Source organism: Peromyscus californicus, unplaced genomic scaffold (assembly GCF_007827085.1).
Source record: "Peromyscus californicus insignis strain IS unplaced genomic scaffold, ASM782708v3 Scaffold_8__1_contigs__length_139910024, whole genome shotgun sequence".
NCBI lineage: Eukaryota > Metazoa > Chordata > Mammalia > Rodentia > Cricetidae > Peromyscus > Peromyscus californicus.
The window spans coordinates 86,404,862-86,424,730 of record NW_026294606.1 but is presented as its reverse complement, the minus strand read 5'-3'; the positions used below and the strand labels follow the sequence as shown (position 1 = coordinate 86,424,730).

The 19,869-nt window shown below is 44.3% G+C and overlaps 1 protein-coding gene across 1 annotated transcript in view; it reads right to left on the bottom strand.

The window, feature by feature from the left end:
- Window positions 1–19,869, bottom strand: part of Nup133 (nucleoporin 133) — a 49,733-nt gene that overhangs the window by 4,563 nt on the left and 25,301 nt on the right. The window contains exons 13-24 of the mRNA XM_052727499.1: window positions 17,072–17,235; window positions 15,942–16,036; window positions 14,203–14,427; window positions 12,358–12,480; window positions 11,387–11,486; window positions 10,616–10,867; window positions 9,900–10,033; window positions 6,687–6,845; window positions 4,580–4,715; window positions 1,987–2,105; window positions 515–595; window positions 182–246 (exon numbers count right to left, since the gene is read on the bottom strand). Coding sequence (XP_052583459.1) covers window positions 182–246; window positions 515–595; window positions 1,987–2,105; window positions 4,580–4,715; window positions 6,687–6,845; window positions 9,900–10,033; window positions 10,616–10,867; window positions 11,387–11,486; window positions 12,358–12,480; window positions 14,203–14,427; window positions 15,942–16,036; window positions 17,072–17,235 — 1,653 coding nt within the window. The remainder of the gene's footprint in view (window positions 1–181; window positions 247–514; window positions 596–1,986; window positions 2,106–4,579; window positions 4,716–6,686; window positions 6,846–9,899; window positions 10,034–10,615; window positions 10,868–11,386; window positions 11,487–12,357; window positions 12,481–14,202; window positions 14,428–15,941; window positions 16,037–17,071; window positions 17,236–19,869) is intronic.

Below are 19,869 nucleotides of genomic sequence, written 5' to 3'. Positions count from 1 at the left end.
AAGATCCAGGACAGCCAGGGCTTCAAAAAACAAAACAAAGAGTAAGATTACCAATGAAACTACTACCATGCTCAAAGCATGCTGAAACACCCAGAAGCACATAAGCCCATCTTGTGCACAAGTTCCAGTTCTGGCGGGAGCAGTTCCAGCCTATGGACCTGGCACCCAAGCAAGGACGTACTCATCTCTCTGCAGTGCTCTGCACAGGATCTCCAGCTTCAGCTCATCGATGCTCACGTCTTCCTCCTTCACAGCAAAACAGAACAACCCGATTAAAGCTACGCTTTAAAACTAAAATGTACATTTAAAATTTAATTATATTAACCTAGAGTTAACACTGTTGTTCTGCATTAATTCATAACCACCACCACCACTATCTATAATTTTTTTATGTATATGAATATTTTGCTTGTATGTATATTAAGTGCATTGCATGTGTGCAGGATGCCCAAGGAGGCCAGAAAATGCCCAAGGAGGCCAGCCACTATGCCCCCTAGACAGAGTGATTTCTTACCTCATCAATATATTCCAACAAGTCCAAGGCTTTCTTAAAATCGTACTCATTGGCTCTTCTGTTCTCCTCACAGATGTACAGCTGCAACAAGTCCCCAGGTAGAAAATTACCCAAGAAAGTTGAGAAAGAAAATAAGTCACTGATTTCTTTCATATAATCTGCGCATATTTTTGTAGCCAAGAACAATGTCACATTTGGGAGCTATATTCTGGCTACAGCAAATTGTCTAACAATGCATATTCTAAACCAGAAATCAATTTCTATAATGGGACATACGTTCTTTTTTAAAAAACACCAGAAAATGTATATTCTGAGATTAAGAAGGTACTACAAGCTTTTCATCAGGCTTTCATGTATAATCTTTGACACAAATTCTTGTTCTTGGGCTCAAAGGGGACTCAGTGCATGGCTTTTGGAATGCTACTCTTTCAAATGGCTTTAAAAACTACAACCTAGCATACAGCTGGGCTTAGTGGTGAGTACTTGCCTAGCACTGAGGCCCTGGGTTCCAACATTCAACACTGTAAAGAAGTAAACCAACACTTCCTGTGTGATCCAGTCTCCCTGGTGAGTTAGATGCTAGATGTACATGTTCCCCCAAATCCTGCCATCTTTTAATCAATATGAATTTTTCCTATCTTCCCCTGCTAACAACTATATGTAATAGGACAAATTTCATTTTTAAGAACAGCATATAATCCTTTAACAATATAAAAAATCTTTTATAAATAACCTATCTCCTAGTTTTCATTGTCACACAGGCTTAAACCTAATACTTTGCAAAATCCCTTTGTCTCCACTTTTGAAACTGGAGAGTAGCATTTAACTAGATGATGTGTCTGAGCAAGACTGGCACCACACTTTCCTCCTTAGTGACAAATAGAGTACTGGTACTTACAGCCTACATTTTAGATCTCTCAAGTAAATGCTCTCTCAGCAGAGAGCACCATTCAGAAGCTCAGTTGTCCACAGTGGCCTACGCTCAAGACTCTGGACTGCTTGCTTTCCTTTAACTACAACTAGAGCACACTCAGTGAAATGCCTGAAAGGAGGAGGAAGACAGTGTGCACGCAACACCAGATGCTCATCTGATGCAACCTAGATGTTCTGGTCTTGCCTTGGATTATTTGGTTGCCAGGAAACAGGTGAAGGTGGTACCTGAAGCCTGTGCATCTTTGCTAACGAGAGTCTGCAGAGTAACATCTAGGGGGATGGTTACCCCATAGCCCACACTTCTATTCTGAGAAAGCAAACTACCATGATTCCTACTAGTCCCCCATGAATGAGCACCTGGAGGGCCAGGGCAGCTGCATCCTGCTAATGCTGTCTGCTCCTAATAGCTTTTCTAGGAGAAAGGTCTCTGGCAGGTGGGAGGAGGGAGAAAGATCCTGTTGGATCCACAGTATGGCCTAGAAAGCTCAGGCTTGTTGAGTGTGGAAACAGGACAAGGCCGTGACATATACAACACTTACACTGATGAGCTGTGGTGCAGTCAACACAGGCATCGCACTAAGACTCAGCTGTCTCTCGGTCAGAAGCTGCTCTGGCAGGGTCTCCTGGTGTAGTAGGAAGCGCTCTTGCTCAGCCATTGCTAGTGATCAACAACAGACAATGATGAGATTTTCATTTCTGCTATCATCAATCAATTGCAAATTAAAAACCAAACCACTCTAAAGGCAATTCATTGCTACCCCAGAGTCTCCAGATGTTATGTCTTTGTTTATTCTTCACTGCTAACAACATATTTACTGTTTGATCCAAGGTCTATACATGACCACAGTAGCAGAAAGCAGCTGTGGAGAGAGAAAGCTACTTGGGCACTTCTGGAGGTCGGAGGCCCAGCTGCAGGCCCACTTTAGAGCATCTCAGTGGAAGAGCATGGCAGCATCATTCAGAAACCACAATATATCAGAAGAAAAACAAAACCTGGGTTTTTTTTTTCCTATGTGCACTCATGTATTAATGGATAAGAATACCCCATTGGATGAAGTGCCAGGATTCTGCATGTTACAGATTCTCTGCCCCATGCACTGGGCTGCTGGAGAAGAGAGGATGGACTACTGTCTGTCCACCACAGCAATCACAATAGACAAAGGCCGAAGAGCACAGCATTTCTACTCACACAGCAGCAGTGTTCCACAAATTGCCAGCGGGCAAAACACAACCAAAATCACAGTAGTTACTTCAGGAGGTGGAACCTTCAATCCAACACAACCCCCCTTTCCCCACGATTTAAAATTTCCCATAGGAATTACTCATAGAACCAAATTTTATTTATTTAATTTTGAGACCCAGATCTGCCATCTTCTACTTATTGAGTGCTAGGATTAAAGGCGTGCACAACCACATCTAGCTCTTTCAGTTATTTTTTTTTTTTTTTTTTGAGACAGGTCTCATATACCCCAGGCCTTCAGTTTACTATGTAGCCAAGAGTGGCTTTAAAAGTCCAGCTCTTCTGCTTTAGCCTCCAAGGTGCAGTGATTACAGGTGGACACCACCATGCCTGGCTTTCCTTGTCCACCCACCCCTTTGCTATCACAGGGATGCTGCAGGCATCATGGCATTTAAATTCTAAGTACTTTAGTATCTTCAGTATGTATTTCTAAGCAAAAGGACACACCTTTAATCCTAGCATTTGGGAGTCAGAGGCAGGTGAATCTCTTGAGTTTGAGGCCAGCCTGGTCTACAGAGTAAGTTCCTGGACAGCCAGGGCAACACAGAGAAACCCTGTCTTGAGAACAAACAAACAAACAAACAAACAAACCTGCTGTGGGATGTCTTTCTGTATGCTGTGAGTATGTGTGGCTCCCACTGGATTAATAAATAAAGCTGTTTTGGCCTATGGCAAGAAAGCTTACAGCCAGGCTGAAAATCCAAGCAGAGATAGAGAGGGAAGAAGGGCAGATGCAGGAGAGATGCCAGCCACTGCCGAAGGAGCAACAAGATGTCAGCAGACTGGTAATGTCATGGCCATGTGGCAACATATATTAGTAGGAATCGTTATTTTAAGATGAAAGAGCTAGCTAGCAAGAAGCTGAAACCATAGGCCATACAGTTTGTAATTAATATAAGCCTCTGAGTAATTATTTTATAAGCGGCTGTGGGACCAGAGGGTGGGGGAGATTCATCCGGACTGCTGGGCAAGGCAGGTTCAGAGAAATTTACAGCTACAATAACAGAATAAAGACATCTAATCACAAGCAGTATTAAGCCTACAGAAGTTAAGAAGCTCATGGTAATATAATCTAATATTAAATATGCTCATTCATAGCATTCAGGAGACTGATGTGAGAGGGCTATAAGTTCAAGGCCAACCTGGGCTTCATAGTAAAACCCTATTTCAAGAAAAAAAAAGTTCAATTTTTTATATTTATTTTATCATATTAATATTTTATTATATTTTATAGTTTCCAAAATATTCATCACAGTTGTTTGGTTGAAGGATGACCAAAGATCCAATCGAAGGCGTTAATTTGGTGACCATGTGCCATGGCTCCTTTCATCTAAAACAGTTTGCCCTTTTGTCTTCACATTACTATGACGAGTCCAGGATAACCAAGTGTACAATGCCGTATTCCCTCGCGATGAGATGCAGGTGCAGGCTAAGCCCTGGCAAACGGATACGTGTGATAACATACATGACCATGTCACAGCACTTCCGAAGTGTGAAACATGGGCTTGTCTTATCTGAGAGGTCGGTGTACGGACACTGAAACACAGGGTTATCTTTTCCTCAAGCCCTCAACTCAACGGTTTAGCTTTTGTATGTGTGTAGAAGCCAGAGGCTGACACTGGATGTCTTCTGCAATTGCTGTGCCTTCTTTTTTTAGATAGGGTCTCTTAAAAAAACTGGAGCTCCCTCATTTGGCTAGACTGGTTGGCCAGCAAGCCCCAGGGATCCTTGTTTCCTACCCAGCAGAATAATAATGGTATTGATGATTCCATGTTTGAATGATGAAGTATGGACATGGAGTAAAATAAGCAACAGCATTCCTACAGGTATGGAATGCCTACAGGTAGTCATAGTGCAACTGACTCATGTGCCTTCTCATCCTGATTCCTTACCTTCAATTTTCTCTTGCAGCGTGTCCTCTGAAAGGTCTGAAGCTAATGCAGCCAGTTTACTCAAGCCAAGAAGGGTTTTTTTCTTTGCAAAGTAACGAGTTTCTGTGTTTGCCAAACCGAGCAGTGTCATATGAGCCTCCAATAAACAAAACGAGAAAATCACAAGAGGCTCTTGGACGAGCTCAGCAAATACCAAACCCATTTCTTCTCAAAGAGGTCTGAAAGAAGACATGCTGGTCAGCAGTGAACCTACCTGGGATCAGTGCCAAAGCACTAAGCAATACACGTTGAACTCTCAAGCGAACACTGGCAAGCACTGCAAAGGGAGAATTAAAAAATACCCACTCCATAACAACTGTGTATTCACTTAGCACTCTGTCACTAGCACAACTTCAATTTGCACCGTTTTCACTTATAATTTGAGTTTTGCATATATGTGTTCCTGTTTTGCATATGCACATATGTGTATATGCAGGCCAGAAGTGTTTGAGGTCTTTATCAGTTGCTCTCTGATTTCTCATATGAGGCAGGATCTCTCACTGAACGTGGAGCTCATAAACTAGGTAAGGCTGTCTGTCCAGTGAGCTCCAGGGATCTGCCTATCTCTGTCTTTCCAGTATGAGATTATATGTGTGCAGTGCAGGCCTGGCTTTTCACATGGGTGCTTGGGATCCTAACTCAGGTCCTTACATTTGGGTAGCAAGCACTTTACTGACTGAACCACCTTCCTAGATGCCATGATTTGAATTTTCATTACAAGTCATTAATAAGAAAAGACCGGGGCTGGAGAGATGGCTCAGAGGTTAAGAGCACTGGCTGCTGGTTGCTCTTCCAGATGGTCCTGAGTTCAATTCCCAGCAAACACATGGTGGCTCACAACCATCTATAATGAGATCTGGTGCCCTCTTCTGGCCTGCAGACATACATGCAGACAGAACACTGTATACATAATAAATAAATAAACTTAAAAAAAAAAAAAGACCAATGACTTCTATGTAAAATTAATAAAATGTCTGTAATGTTAAAAACTGTAATAGACCAGTGCAGTGACCTACATTTGAAGTATTAGAAGTAAGACAATACCATCGCAACGATGTGAGACTATGGGAGGTATGCTGGTGAGATTTTTGTCAACCTGACACAAACCTACATGTACCTGGAAAGAAGGAATCTCAACTGAGTGATCACCTCTCTCAGACTGGCCTGTGGGCATGTCTGTTGGGAATATTTTCTCTACTGCTAATTGATGTAGGAGGACCTACTGTGGGCAGTACTATGCTGGCTAGATGGGCTTGGGCTATAGAAACAAGGTAGCTGAATGGGAGCCTGAAGAGAAGCCAGTAAACAACTTTCCTCTACAGTTCCTGCCTCTGCTTCTGTTTGAGTTTCTGTCTCAACTTCCTTCAATGATCACTGTGATTCTGGGATGTGTAAGCCAAATAAACCCTTCCTTCCCTAAGCTGTTCTTGGTCACAGTGTTTATCACTGCATCAGAAAGTAAATTTGGACAGGAAGTACATGTGTTAACAATCCATTAATAGCTTGTTTTAATTAAAAAAAAATTGTGGGTTGGCACATCTTAACTATATCTATATATTTATAGAATGTAAGATGAAGTTTAAATAGATACATACAATAAGAAAGGTTAAATAAGGCTAATTAACATATCTGTGCCGTAAGAACTTATATTTAAGAGTCTGAGATGGCTCATCAGATAAACAGACTTGGCACCTAGCCTCACCATCTGAGTTTAATCCCTAGAATCTATGGGAAAGAACTTCCTCAAGTTGTCTTCTGACCTCACCCCCACCCCTACCCAGTGCTCATGCATATGCACACATGCAAAATGATGTAAAAGAATTTTAAGTCAGATATGGTGGCATATGTTTTTGATCCCAGCACTCAGAAGGTAGAAACAAGCAGATCTCTGTGACTGGTCTATATAGTGAGCGCCAGGTCAGCTGGAGCTACAAAGTGAGGCCCTGTCTCCAGTGAGAAAAGAAAAAGTCCAGGCTGCATGGATATAAACAATGCTTTAATTACTAAGTATTAATTTAAAATACTTAAACTGTATAACCAGCTGCTTCTCATAACCAAACCGTCTTACCTTTTCTAATTCTTGACTATTAATTTCATGTAACCAGCTGAGATGCTCATGGGCTTGCAAAAAATTTGCCAACTGTCCATGTTGAGAAATGGGCTGAGATAATAGTTTGCCCCGCTTTCCTTTTTCCAGGTACCAACGAAAGAGAAAGTCTGAAAAATTCTACAAAGAATACAGTAAGAATGTATCAAGTTATTAAGACAGCTTTAAAATATAAAACACTAAGTAAGTCCCTTTCAAAGACCTCCTAGTAGAAATCTTCACATTTTTATTTTACATTTGTTTATTTGTGTATGTGTGTGTCCTTGTATGTGCCATGGTGTACATGTGGAGGTCAGAGGACAACTTGAGGAATGTCTGTTCTCTCTACCATGGAGGTTCTGGAGCTCTAACTCAGGTCAGCAGGCTTGGCACTAAGCCACCTTGCAGTTCCCCAAATAGAATCTTTTAGCAAGTAATTCCTGTATTCTAAGAATACCTGTGTTGGGGCTGGAGAGGTGGCTCAGCATTTAAATCACTGGCTGCTCTTACAGAGGAACCAAGTCCAATTTCCAGCACCCACACAGCGGCTCACAACTCCAAATCCTGGTGACCCAACATCCTCTTCTGGCTTCCTTTAGCACTGGGCATGCATGTGGTATACAGACATACATGCAGGCAAAACATCCATATACATTTGATTAAAAAGCAAAACAAAACAAAACATGTGTTCCACACAGTTAGTGTCTATCCTACATGGACAATGCATTCTCTCTCCTGAATTCAGCCATCTCTCTTGACACATCTCTGACTGGCTCAGCGGGGATCCTAAGAAGCAATGGTAGGAGGCCTAGAAAGATGATTCAGCAGTCAAGAGCACTTGGTGCTCTTGCAGAGGACCTGGATTTGGTTCTCAGAACCACATGGTGGCTCACAACCACCAATAACTACAGTTCCGGGGGATCTGATATCCTCTTCTGACCTCCTCAGGTACCAGGTATGCTTATGTTGTACACATATTTGCATGCAGGCAAAACACTCATAAACATAAAAGAAATTAAGCAAGAAGGAAAGGAAGAAAAAAAGGAAAAAATCCCACTGGCACAGTGTTAATAATGGTAGACTGGCCCACATTGGCCTTCATGAGAGCCGACTGCCAAATGTCGCTTTTGGAACTTAATTACATTAAAACCTGTTTTCAGCTGGGCATAGTGGTTTTACTCCAGCACTTCAGAGGGAATGGCAGGCTTAGTCTACAAAAGGAATTCCAGGTCAGACAGGAAAGAGATCCTGTCTTGGAAAACAAAACAAAACAAAACCTGTTTTCCTCAGGCACACTGGTCATACATACTTCAAGCCACCGACAGCCACTTACAACCAGTGGTTCCCTTTTTGGATAACACAAATATCTCAGTCATCACATGGAGTTCTATCAACAGCACCAAGAGGTGACACCCTAGAATGTCACCTTAAGGTGGAGTCCTATACAGATAACCAGATGAGCCAGTTGCCAAAATGCAATCCAGAGAAGCCCAAAGTCATGTGGTCTGGTGGTCCCCATATGGCATGCACCAAGTGTTGGGATGCTGGGAAGAATGACTGGAAAGCAGCAGTAAACAGTCCTTTGGTCTCCTAGTTTAGGAACTCTGCAGTAATGAGGAGACTTGCCCAGGACAAAAAGAGCATCTCTTTCTAGTCTTTTCAAACACATCTAAAACTCAACTAAAATATTACATGATGTACAAAGCAGAAAAGCCTCAATGGCAATGTAAAAAGCAGGCAGCTGAAGCCAATCGGAGAATGACCAGACTGTGATGTCACAACAGGACTCCAAAGGAATTACTAAACACATTGAAGAAAAAGGACAAAACCAAGCGGTGGTGGCACTTGACTTTAATCTCAACACTTCGGAGATAAAAGCAGGCAGATCTCTGAGTTCGAGGCCAGCCTGGTCTATAGAGGAAGTTCCAGGACAGCCAAGGCTATACAAAGAAACCCTGTCTCAGAAAAAAAAAAAAAAAAAAAAAAAAGAAAGAAAGAAAAAGAAAAAAGTGGAAAACTATAGAAAATGTCAACAGACAAGAATCCATACAAAGAATTTTTAAGCAGCCATGACCTTCAAAAGCATTTGGCACTGCTATACAACACATATTGCACTATGCCTATCACACAGGCCCTGTCACACAGACTCGGTAATGACAACGTCAACACAAATACAACTGTAGACTATTCAGCAACATGGCGTGCTTGAGACCATGTGCTCAGCAGAGGAGTCTGTAGTGGTGTTCCGGATTTTAACAAAATTCCTTTGCTGCAGGTGAACTACTACTTCACTCCAAGGTTAACTCATGGGGTAAACTGGCTAAACAAGGAACAGTCTAGATCACCCTGCAGCATCGAAACAGGTACTTGGTCTAAGAACAGGAAGCTGGCCTCACAGCTGCTGACAGCAGAGCGCCCTGGGCTCTCTACAGGCAAGCTCTCGCTTGCTTGTGAGGACACCTGCTTCCAGTCTCACTCATGTTCCTGCTCCTAAAAGGTCTTACACGATAGGGAGAGAATAGAACTCAAAGTTAGCCAGACCTGCTAGCTGGTGCCTGTAACTCTAGCACTTGGGAGGTTGAGCTGGAATCTTGAGTTCCAGGCCAGCCTGGTCCACAGAGTGAGATTATGTCTTAAAAACAAAACAAACCCCCAAAAGTAAAAGTTTAACATTTCTCAAAGGCCAGGAAACCTCTCCATGTGGTAGTTTGAATGAGATGTCCCGTACGTTTGGACATTTGGACGGTTGGTCCACAGTCAGTGCACTGTTTGGGTAGGTCTAGGAGGTATGGCCTTGCTGAAGGAAATATGTCACTGGGGGTGGGCTTTGAGAATTTAAAGACTCATACATTTCTATTCTCTTTGCTTGTGGTTCAAGATGTGAGACCCCAGCTTTCTATGGCCACACATTTGCTCTACCATCACAGACTATAACACTCTGAAACCTTGAACTCAAACAAACTCTTCTATCCATTGTCTTGGCAATGATGTTTTATCATAGCAACAGGAAACTAATGAATATAATCTATTTACATAAGGAAGTGTCTGCTCCAAAGACAATGTAACGTGCAAATCTGCCATATTTCCGTCTAAATCATTCTTCACCTCAAAACCAAAACAGCATTCTGGAAAGGGAAAGCCTCAGACAGTGTGGTATGTTTACAAGCCCCCTAACACACACACCAGTGTGGTTACCTGGTCAGCGAACTGGGTCATGTAGCGCTGGAGTCGGGCCTGGTTGTCTGTCTGTTCACACATCTGTACCAGGATATCAAAGTCACAGTACTTCTCTGCCAGAGAAGCTGCCCATGGATACTGGCCTAGTGTGACTTCAGGAGAAAGAACAAATGACATGACATAAACTATGTCCATTACTGACCCATCTGAACTTTCCGAAGAGGGAAACACAGCCCTGGATCCATCATTACCTCCCCAGGTGAGACTTCCATCACTCACTAGAACAAACTTTCCTGACTCTGGACATGAAAGACAATTGCTTTCTGCTCAGTAGCCACATTGGGCCACCTGTGCCCTTCACCAGCTACTGCCAGGCTCTGTTCTAAAACCAGTTACTCATGTGAAGGCCTGAGGGGCTGAGTTTGTTTGTTTTGACTCGGCCTCTCAAGTGCTGGGGAATGCCACCAAGCTCAGCATGCTGAACTCAATGACTAAGGGCATCTCCACAGCTTAACTTACTGATTTTTTTTTCCAGTCAATTAAAACCTCCTATGGTATTTGTACCAGAACAAGTAATTTTAAAAAGCTGGTGTCATGAATACAGAAAGCTATCCAAGCGTGCCTGGCTTTGTCTCTGTTCACAGGTAGATAAACTCTGCATGGACTCCACTGGGTGAGTTCTCCAACCTCCATCTGTCTTGCAGCCCACAGCCATTTCTAATCCAGACACTCACGAAGGGGAGAGAGGAGTTCCAATCTCTTCTGCAGGTATTCCACTTCCAGATTGCTGTATCTTTCTTGGTCACTGGATTTCTCTAGAGACTTCAGTTGGGAAACGTAACTGTCCAGAAAGCAGTCAATCAGTGCCACAAGCTGCTCCATTACAATGCTCCGGAGGTTGCTATCAGCTTGAGGGTACACCATCTGCAGGATGATCCCATGCTGGCGCATGATTGCTGTGCGGATACCGGATGGACCACTTGTAGCTGTAAAGTCCACAAAGTAACTTCCTAAGAAAGGGTTCCATGATGGAAAGGGAAAAGACCAACCAACTGCCTAAAAAATCAGGTTACCTCACTGCTCTGGGAAAACAGAGCAATGTTCAGGTGATGCCTGTTCATGCCCTGGTTGAACCCCATCTTTCTTCTCAGTGGAGATTTCCTTATCACAGGCCCATGTGATTCTTCTTCCTACTCAATGCCTTAATGCTATTCCACTTACTCTGTGATATGAACATAACATAAAGCCTAGTCCTCCAAAGCCAGCATCTGTTTCTATGAAGGACTTGGTACTAAAACCTAACAGATGCATCATAAATCCACTCAGATAAAGAAATAACAGGGTGGGATCAATAAATACGCCCAAGGGACCCAGTGAGTCTAGAGATGTCACTTGACTGTTCCTTCATCTTACGCATAAACCTGTCCTAGGGACTAACACAGCATCTAACATGCCAGACCAATAGGAACATGCTCCGAACAGCTGTCAACACTCCAGCATGGTACCTGTCCATGGCACATACTCTGGTTCCTCCCCTAGTGGTTCTTCCCGACTGTACATGGAGCTTCTGTTTAGGCGATAATGAGTGGCAGCCTGTAGCATGTCCTGGGAAAATGAAATGCATCATCACACATGGGAAGCAATAGGCTGTTGTTAATGCCATAATTCAGTTAATTTCTTTCTGTGGGATGCTGTGTCTAAGGAAAACCTGCAATATTAGCCTACCAGTAAGAAAAACATTCAGCACTTGAGGGTTCTGCCTTCAAAAATTTGTTTTACTCCATAATTTAACTTCGTTTTGGAAAACTATAATAACCAAAGCAGGGGAAAAAAAAAAGCACTATAAAGTCTAATAGGTAAAATTGAATGAAATCCCTTAGGTAATAATTTAAGAAACAAATTTTGAGTAATTAAAGAATAAAAGGCAGATGTAGTGGTATGTGTTTGTCCCAGGCAACTAGAAGGCTGAGGCTGAGGCTGAAACATGAGTTCAATGCTAGAGAAATGAATGGATTTTGACAGCTACATTAACACCAATATCTGCAATAACATAAGAGAGAAAAGTCTCCTCAAAGAAAGACTTTACCAAACAAAAAACATTACAGAAACTCATTAGTATGCACAAAGGAAATACTCAGAAATTTTATCTGTTCATAAAAATATAAGCTGTTCCAGCTTTTTGACCTTGACAAACAGCTGTAACCTCACTAGATGAGCAGGCATAAGATAACCACTTTCAGCCGGGCGGTGGTGGCACACGCCTTTAATCCCAGCACTTGGGAGGCAGAGCCAGGCGGATCTCTGTGAGTTCGAGGCCAGCCTGGACTACCAAGTGAGTTCCAGGAAAGGTGCAAAGCTACACAGAGAAACCCTGTCTCGAAAAACCAAAAAAAAAAAAAAAAAAAAAGATAACCACTTTCTTGTCCCTCCCTATATTGGACTGTGGTTTGTTGACATCACTGTCGTGGTGTGTTACCTTGAGGACTGTATTGACATGGATCGCCACCTCTGCCCACTCCTGAGAGTCCAACGCAACATCACGCAGGACTTGTTCCTCATGCTCCAGCAGGCACTCGCAGATTGTGTCCACCTGGGACACCTGAGGGCAGACAGAGTCACAGTCATCAGACTCTTAGGGATAATGGATCCCACCTGGTAAGCTGTATCTTTCCATCACTCACCAGACATTAATATATTGACTTTATGATGAAAGCAGATGTAAGACCAAAAAAGTCTTCAACTTTTTACAAACAGTTATTGTCACTTTAGGTAATAAAAGGAACCTAGAGATGATTTATAGTACACTAGAAGATGTGTGTAGCTTGTATCTTACACCATTTTATTTACAGGACTTTTAGATTTAGGGGGTCTATAGGGCGGGGGATCTGAAACAAGTTTTCAGCATACATCAAGGATGACTATCTAACATAAAAGCAAACAAAATGCTACATGCTCTTACCCTCAGTCTTCAGTGGTAGCAAACACAGCTCCCATGCTGTGCCAACACAGCCTATTTCTGAGTAGTTGGTACTACTTCCCCCGACGCCCCCAGGACAAGGTTTCTCTGTGTAACAATCCTGGCTGTCCTGAAACTCGCTTCTGTAGACCAGGCTGGCCCCAAACTCAGAGATCTGCCTACCTCTGCTTCCTGAGTGCTGGGATTAAAGGCGTGTACCACCACCACCTGGCTAGTTAATACTACTTTTATGAAGCCTTGGATGGTCCCGGGCCTCTTCCCACAGTGAGTCAATGGCAAGGTGGGGGCTGCACCTCCAGAAGCAAGCCTATTGTCCTTTTACTTTCTTTCTTTTTTTTTTTCAAGACAGGGTTTCTCTGTGTAGCTTTGTGCCTTTCCTGGAACTCGCTTTGGAGACCAGGCTGGCCTCGAACTCACAGAGATCCGCCTGCCTCTGCCTCCCGAGTGCTGGGATTAAAGGCGTGCGCCACCACGCCCCGCCCTTTTACTTTCTATAAGGGCTACCAAAGCAGAACTCTCTCTCTATGGCTGAGCTGAGCAACCATCTCTTCTTAAAAAATAGCACCCTTTAGGAATATGATGTTGCTACTTGCAAGTGGACAGGAGAAAAGTAGTGCTCCAGAGGAGGGGTGAGGGGAGGGGATGGTCACTGAGACATAGGGAGTCAGCTGCACAGAAGCTTGGCCTTGGGCCAGTGAGATGACTCAGCAGGTAAAGGTGCCTCCTGCCATGCCATATGACAAGTTTGATCCCTGGGACCCGCATGGTGGAAGGAGAGAACTCCTTAAGTTGTCCTCTGACCTCCACATATATGCCATTATGTGTTGCATGTGCACACTTGCATGCCCATACACATGCCACGCGTGCGCGCGCGCGCACACACACACACACACACACACACACACACACACACACACACACACACACAAATGAGTAAAAACAAACAATTTTTTTCTTTTTTTAAAGAAACTGGTCTTTGACAAAGGGAAAATGCCAACATGCTGGAGAGCAGCTACTCTAACCTTCTACCTGCTCAGTGCTCCAACTCTTCACCCCAGTAGCAAGCTAGAGGTCTGGGAGCCTACTGAACAAGAACAGCTTCCTGTGCTAGTCACAAGGGAGCTGGAGAGATAAGGGAAGTGGGGAATCCCTTTCTCAGTCAACCATATGCCCCTCTTACAGGGCAAACAGTAAACAAGAGACACTCAGTAATAGGATTCATAAAGCAGGGAGCCCAAGTCAACATTTCAGCGAGGTCCTTCAACACTCTGCCCTGCCAGGGATGTCCACACATGGCACAGTGTGACAAAGACACAGGAAGACAAGAAGGAGGGTGTATCTGACCTCTCGAAAGAAGACATCGGCAGGAGTCAGGCTGGATGGGACCTCACACTCCCTCTTGTTCAGGGCGAGCAGGATAGCTGCATTCACCAGGTCAGGCAGCCGAGAGTGGTGGTTTTTGAGTGTGATGGCAGCTGACAGCTTTTCTGCATGTTCACAGAGCAGCAGCCGGGTAGTCATGGGCGTCCCTCTGATTGGGTAAGAGCTCAGACGTCTAAACAAGCCAACCTCACCAGAACAAACAAACAAATAAACAAGCACTTATTCATAGAAAGCACTCACAGAAAATGTGGCCACATCCTCCTAGGAGCTTCCCTGCCATAGGCCACCTCTGGCTGCCATTGTTCCCAATGTGTACAAGGTATACTCATACAGCACCCACGCAGGGAAACGCAGAGGTTCTTGTCAGAGTCACCTCACCGTTTCTATCCATGGCTGTTAGAGTTTTCAAAGCACTGTTTAGATATCATAATGATCAAATGGCTTTTCTGATTTGTACCAGTGACCTATCCTAGATCACAGACCTTTGGGAAATGGAAACTTGGATTTTTGCTTTGTTTTGTTTTTTGAGACAGGGTTTCTTTGTGTAGCCTTGGTTTTCCTGGAAATATCTCTGTAGAACTCATACAGGTCCATCTGCCTCTGCCTCCCGAGTGCTGGGATTAAAGGCGTGCGTGGGCCACCACCGCCTGGCCCGGCTTATTCTCACAGTAAAAGTTACAGTTCCATGATTTGAATTCATTCTCCTCTTCTCTCACAGGTCACCAGGGAGTGCTCAGGGGAGCACTTAGAGTGCGGCTGCAGCTGTGCACTAAGATCATCCAGCCACACACCAGGACCACAGCCACAATGCTAGCATCACTTCCTACTCCATTCAGGAAAGAGTGGCTGCAAATACAGAAGTACTTCTTTCGAGTACTTGGTTGTATACGTGTCTTGTCTATGAAGGCAAATGCTACCTGCTCAGTGACAAAGCTGTGGAGATGAGCTGGGCATGATGGCTTACTCTTTTGGATCTCTGTTTGAGGCTAGCCTGATCTACACAGTGAATTCTAGGCCAGACAGATTTATATAGCAAAACCCTGTTTTAAAAAACAAAACAAAACCCCCCTTCAAGCCACAGAAAAAAAAAATGCAAACACAAAAGGCACCACAGAATCAGGTCTGCACATAAAGCTACAGCTGTTGGCAGCTGAGACATCATTAAGGCCTCCACCTTGCTGTGTGCCCACACCCTGGTTGCCTGTGGCTTCTGATAAGCAGTGTATCCACATCTGTCACTAGCTCTCAGCACACAGCTTTGCAGTGTGACTTTGGCCCCCTCCCCCCGCCCCCCCCACACACCTTAAGAAGATAGCTTCTTGAGCCCTTCCATCTGGTTAATGCCAAGGTCCTCCTAACAATATAGAACCAAATGTACAAAAACACAAAATTCTAGTTTTTACACAAAAGCATAAAGAACATCTGTATGAGACTGTTTGTACAAATTGCTGGATTTAGGCTGCTGAGACAGCTCAGGGGGTAAAGGCACGAGCCACCAAAACTGACACCAGGGTTGGATCTCCAGAAAGAAGGGACTCTCGAAAGTTGTCCTTTGACATCCACATGTGTGCCAGGGCCCTGGAACTGTTTACTGCTGCATCAGTATACAATCAGGTCCCTCCAAGGACATACCCAGAGGGCAGGGGTATCTCACCGGGCTAGAATGCCAGGCCTACCCCTTACCCAGTGCTGATGCTTACTTGGTGAAGGAAGTCCACCAAGAGGCAGTGGGCTTTCATCTTGTCCTCTAGCTGGTGCAGAATGATCAGTGATGTGTTGCTCAGCCCAGGGGCCTCTGTCAGAACACAGCAGCAAGGAATAAGCACAAAACCAGCTTTAGAACAGTAGCTGCTAGAAAGTAACAGGTTAAGAGGATGAGAGGGAGAGGAGCACCAATCCTTAAAAAACTGAGTTAGAGCACTCCAAGAGTTTTAGAACTGGATAGATAAAAAAAACTTAGTTAGAGCACTCCAAGAGTTTTAGAACTGGATAGATAACTCAGTGGTGACTCACATTTGTAATCTCACCTCTTGGTAAGCTGAGGCAGGAGACTGCTGAGTTCAAGGATAACCTGGGCTACAGAGTAAGTACCAGGACATCCTAGACTACCAAATGAGACCTTGCCTCAAAAGAGTTTTTAAATTCGGAGGAAACCCTAGTAGGGTTGGTACTGAACTTCCTTAAAACAAAAGGATACCCTGGTTTCGCCACTGTATGGTTTGGCTCCAAGAAGACAGCAAGGGAACTCCCTAAGTCCCTGGTAAGGCTCAGCTGACCTACCTGAAGCGGACCTTTGTGCAGAGACTTGTATCTGAGACACTTTCTGGTAACTGGGAATGCAGAGTAGCCCAAGTGGGTAGTACACACACACACACACACACACACACACACACACACACACACACACACACACACACACACATTCATTCATTCTACTAGTTCTGTTCCTCTGGAGAACCCTGACTAACACAAACACCAAATTCTTTCTGTAGACCAGGCTGGCTTCAAACTCACAGAGATCTGCCTGGCTCTGCCTCCCAAGTGCTGGGATTAAAGGCGTGTGCCACCACTGCCCAGCGGGTTCTTTTAGAAATAAAATGCTGAGAATCACGAGGACTTGTTTCAATGTCCTCTCAGACTCTACTCTCTCTAACTAACAAACAGGGCCATCTGTTCTAGGGCCCTTTTCAAAATGTGCCATTGGGAAAGTTACCTTCAACTGCTTGAGAAAGTAAAAAAATATGCTGAGTGAGTGATCATTGAACGCAGAAACAAGTATTCCCATCTGCTCTGTATTAATTCCTCCACTGTAATGGACCAGTCGACTCACCCTGGGGGACTGACTCTGCCCACCGTGGGTCAGAGGCCGGGTAGTCATCCACCAGGTCCATACTGATCTGAGTCACAGCCTTGTCTAACTCCGAGTCCGAATCCAAGTCAGTGTGAGAGGAAAACAACTCATCAGCCATCATCTGAGCACGGCCCAAATCTTTCCTGCAGTAAAATGGGAACACAAAGGTACAACGGAGGTAAATATTCCCAAACTCAGCACAGAAAAGTTAACTGTGAGGTTATAAAATCACATGGATAGCTTTAGCCCAAAGGACTGTTAACAAGACTTACCTCCTTACACAGAAAAAAGTTTCTGTGTGGCTATGGCTTCAGCAATACTCTGAGTATTTCTGACGGACCAGGCACTGGACAATGACTAAGAATGAAACCAGCCCTAGGCTTTAAAAAGTCACAGTGCCAGGAGTCAGACCACGGAAAAGCAACGGCACACGCACAGGCAAGGACTCAGGACAGCAGCGGTGATGGGTCACACTGCTAACTGGACAGGCTCTAGAATCACCTTAAGACACATCTCTGGATTGCTCTAGTTTGAGGTAAAGGCTCATCCGACTGCCAGGGTGAATAAACGGCAGAACTGGAATGGAACTGTGTAAGCCCATTCACTGTAGTGCTTCCTGACTGCAGATGCAAAGTGACCAGCTACCGTCCTGCTGCCATGCCTCCTCCCCTAGGATGCAAAAACTGTTTCTCATCAGATATTTGGGCACAGCAATGAGAAAAGTAACTAACACAGCACCAAGCACAAGGAAGGACACCAAACCTATCAGAGGGATGGAAAGCTCTCTGCAGGAAGAGGCCAAAGGGGCCAAGGAGAATGAAGTGGGTATCAGCCACCCACAGAGCATGCTCTGCTGGTCAGCAAGGAAGCCACACTGGACATGAAAAACAGGTCTTCTAGGAAAGGGAGTCTGGGGGAAAAGTTCCAGAGCAACAGCCTGAAGGACAGTGAGCCCTAAACAGAGGACTCTTCTAAACTGGGCAGACATGAGAAAATAACCAGACACCAACGAGGCCAACAGGAAGGTAAACGTAGCCCTACATTCAGAAGGAACGAAACAGATCAAACCCACAGCCCGTAGACTGTGCTGTAAGGACTGCACAAATACTGGGAAGAGGCTGTGCGGCAGTGCAGATGCAAAAAAGGTAAAAACATCAACAAGCCCATGGCCGTTAGTGCGAACAGGAAGGAGAGGCATGAAAGCGTTCCCTAGAACCTCCAGAGGATACACAGCCCTACTGACCCTCTAATGCTGGATATGAGTTCCAAAGCCACAGGGTTGGTGGTAATTTGTTTTGGTAGCCACAAGAAATCAAAATAAAGACCTCAGTTGCTGGCTCCATTATCATGTACACTTAACAGAATTGTCACTGAAGAGACATATGTGCAAGATGAAGTGCCAATCTTTCTAGTCACACTGAACCAACCATACAATAAACAAAGTCGTAAAGCATACCTGTTTAGTGGTGCCCCCACCTGGACAGGACAGGGAGTGCAGCAGATCATTAGCAAGGCAGTCTTAGACTGACAAGCTTAGAATCTAATATTATACTTCAGCGAATGAGCAGCCACCCTGCACCACTGAGTGAAATGTCAGGTCAGGACCTGAGAACTTGGCAGTAGAGGCAGCAAATGCTAAAAAAATCATTTCTTCAAAACCAAGACGTGCTAGGCAAACTACTGATCTTCACTCTTCTCAACCACACACAAGGGAAGAAACAGTGCCAGAATCAGGAACTATCTTGCCCAAAGCCTCACAGCTCTGGGAAGAGGCAGACTAGGCAAGGCTTGGTCATGATTTTCCCAAGTGTCTATTCAAACGAGAAACAACTCTGTTGATGAAGGAAAGTATGTAATAGGCGTCAAACATGCTGATCACAAACTGAAATGTGAACCTATCTGTGCCCATGATACCCCTGCTGTAGATTCATGTCCGTAATACCTAGACCTCACGGTTCTAAGGGTGTTGTGCCCCAAGCATACTCTAGTATTAGAAATCCTGCATTCCCCAAACAAGCCCAGATAGCCAGTGAGAGAGTGGAGTGGACAGGATGGTGTGCAGTTAAGTTCCAGAGGCTCTTTGGACAGATGACTCATCTGCTAAAGGTAAAGATACATGGTCAAGACAAAAATGGCTGAAATGATCTTGCAGTTTGAACAGCCAGGCTGAAGCTGGAAACAGTCTTACTACAGGTTGTAGGAATACTTGTACAAGACCTGACCAATAATTACAGAAGCTGTTTCCTTAACTCTCATGAACAAAACATTTGTATTTACATTTTTTGAGTAGAGTAAAATAAAAACCAAACAATATGAAGTTAAAAAAAACAGACAATGCTTGAAAGTTTTATCTATTATGTTTGACTCAGAGGCATGTGACAACGTTTGGAGACAATGTGGTTTTAACAAGTAGGGGGAAGGGCCATTGGCTTCTAGTGGGAAGAGGCCGGGGGTACTGCTCAATAGCTTGCAAGTCATCAGATACCCCCAAATGGTCACCTGTCTCAAACGTCAATGCAGAGATCAGAAGCCACAGGAAGCAAAGAACTAGACAGCAAAGGTCCTAGAAATGTGAGGAGCCCAGGCACAAAACTGGAATCTGGCCACATCGAGAGCCCAGCTGGGACTTGGTCAACTGCCAGCTGACCCGACCTCCAACAGCCAAACTGCAGAATCTGCGCTTGGCTGAAGAACCACTAGGTTTTGTGATAACTAAATCTCAACTAATGGGTAGGGTCTACTTCTATCATAACACCCATATAACTCCATATGCAACT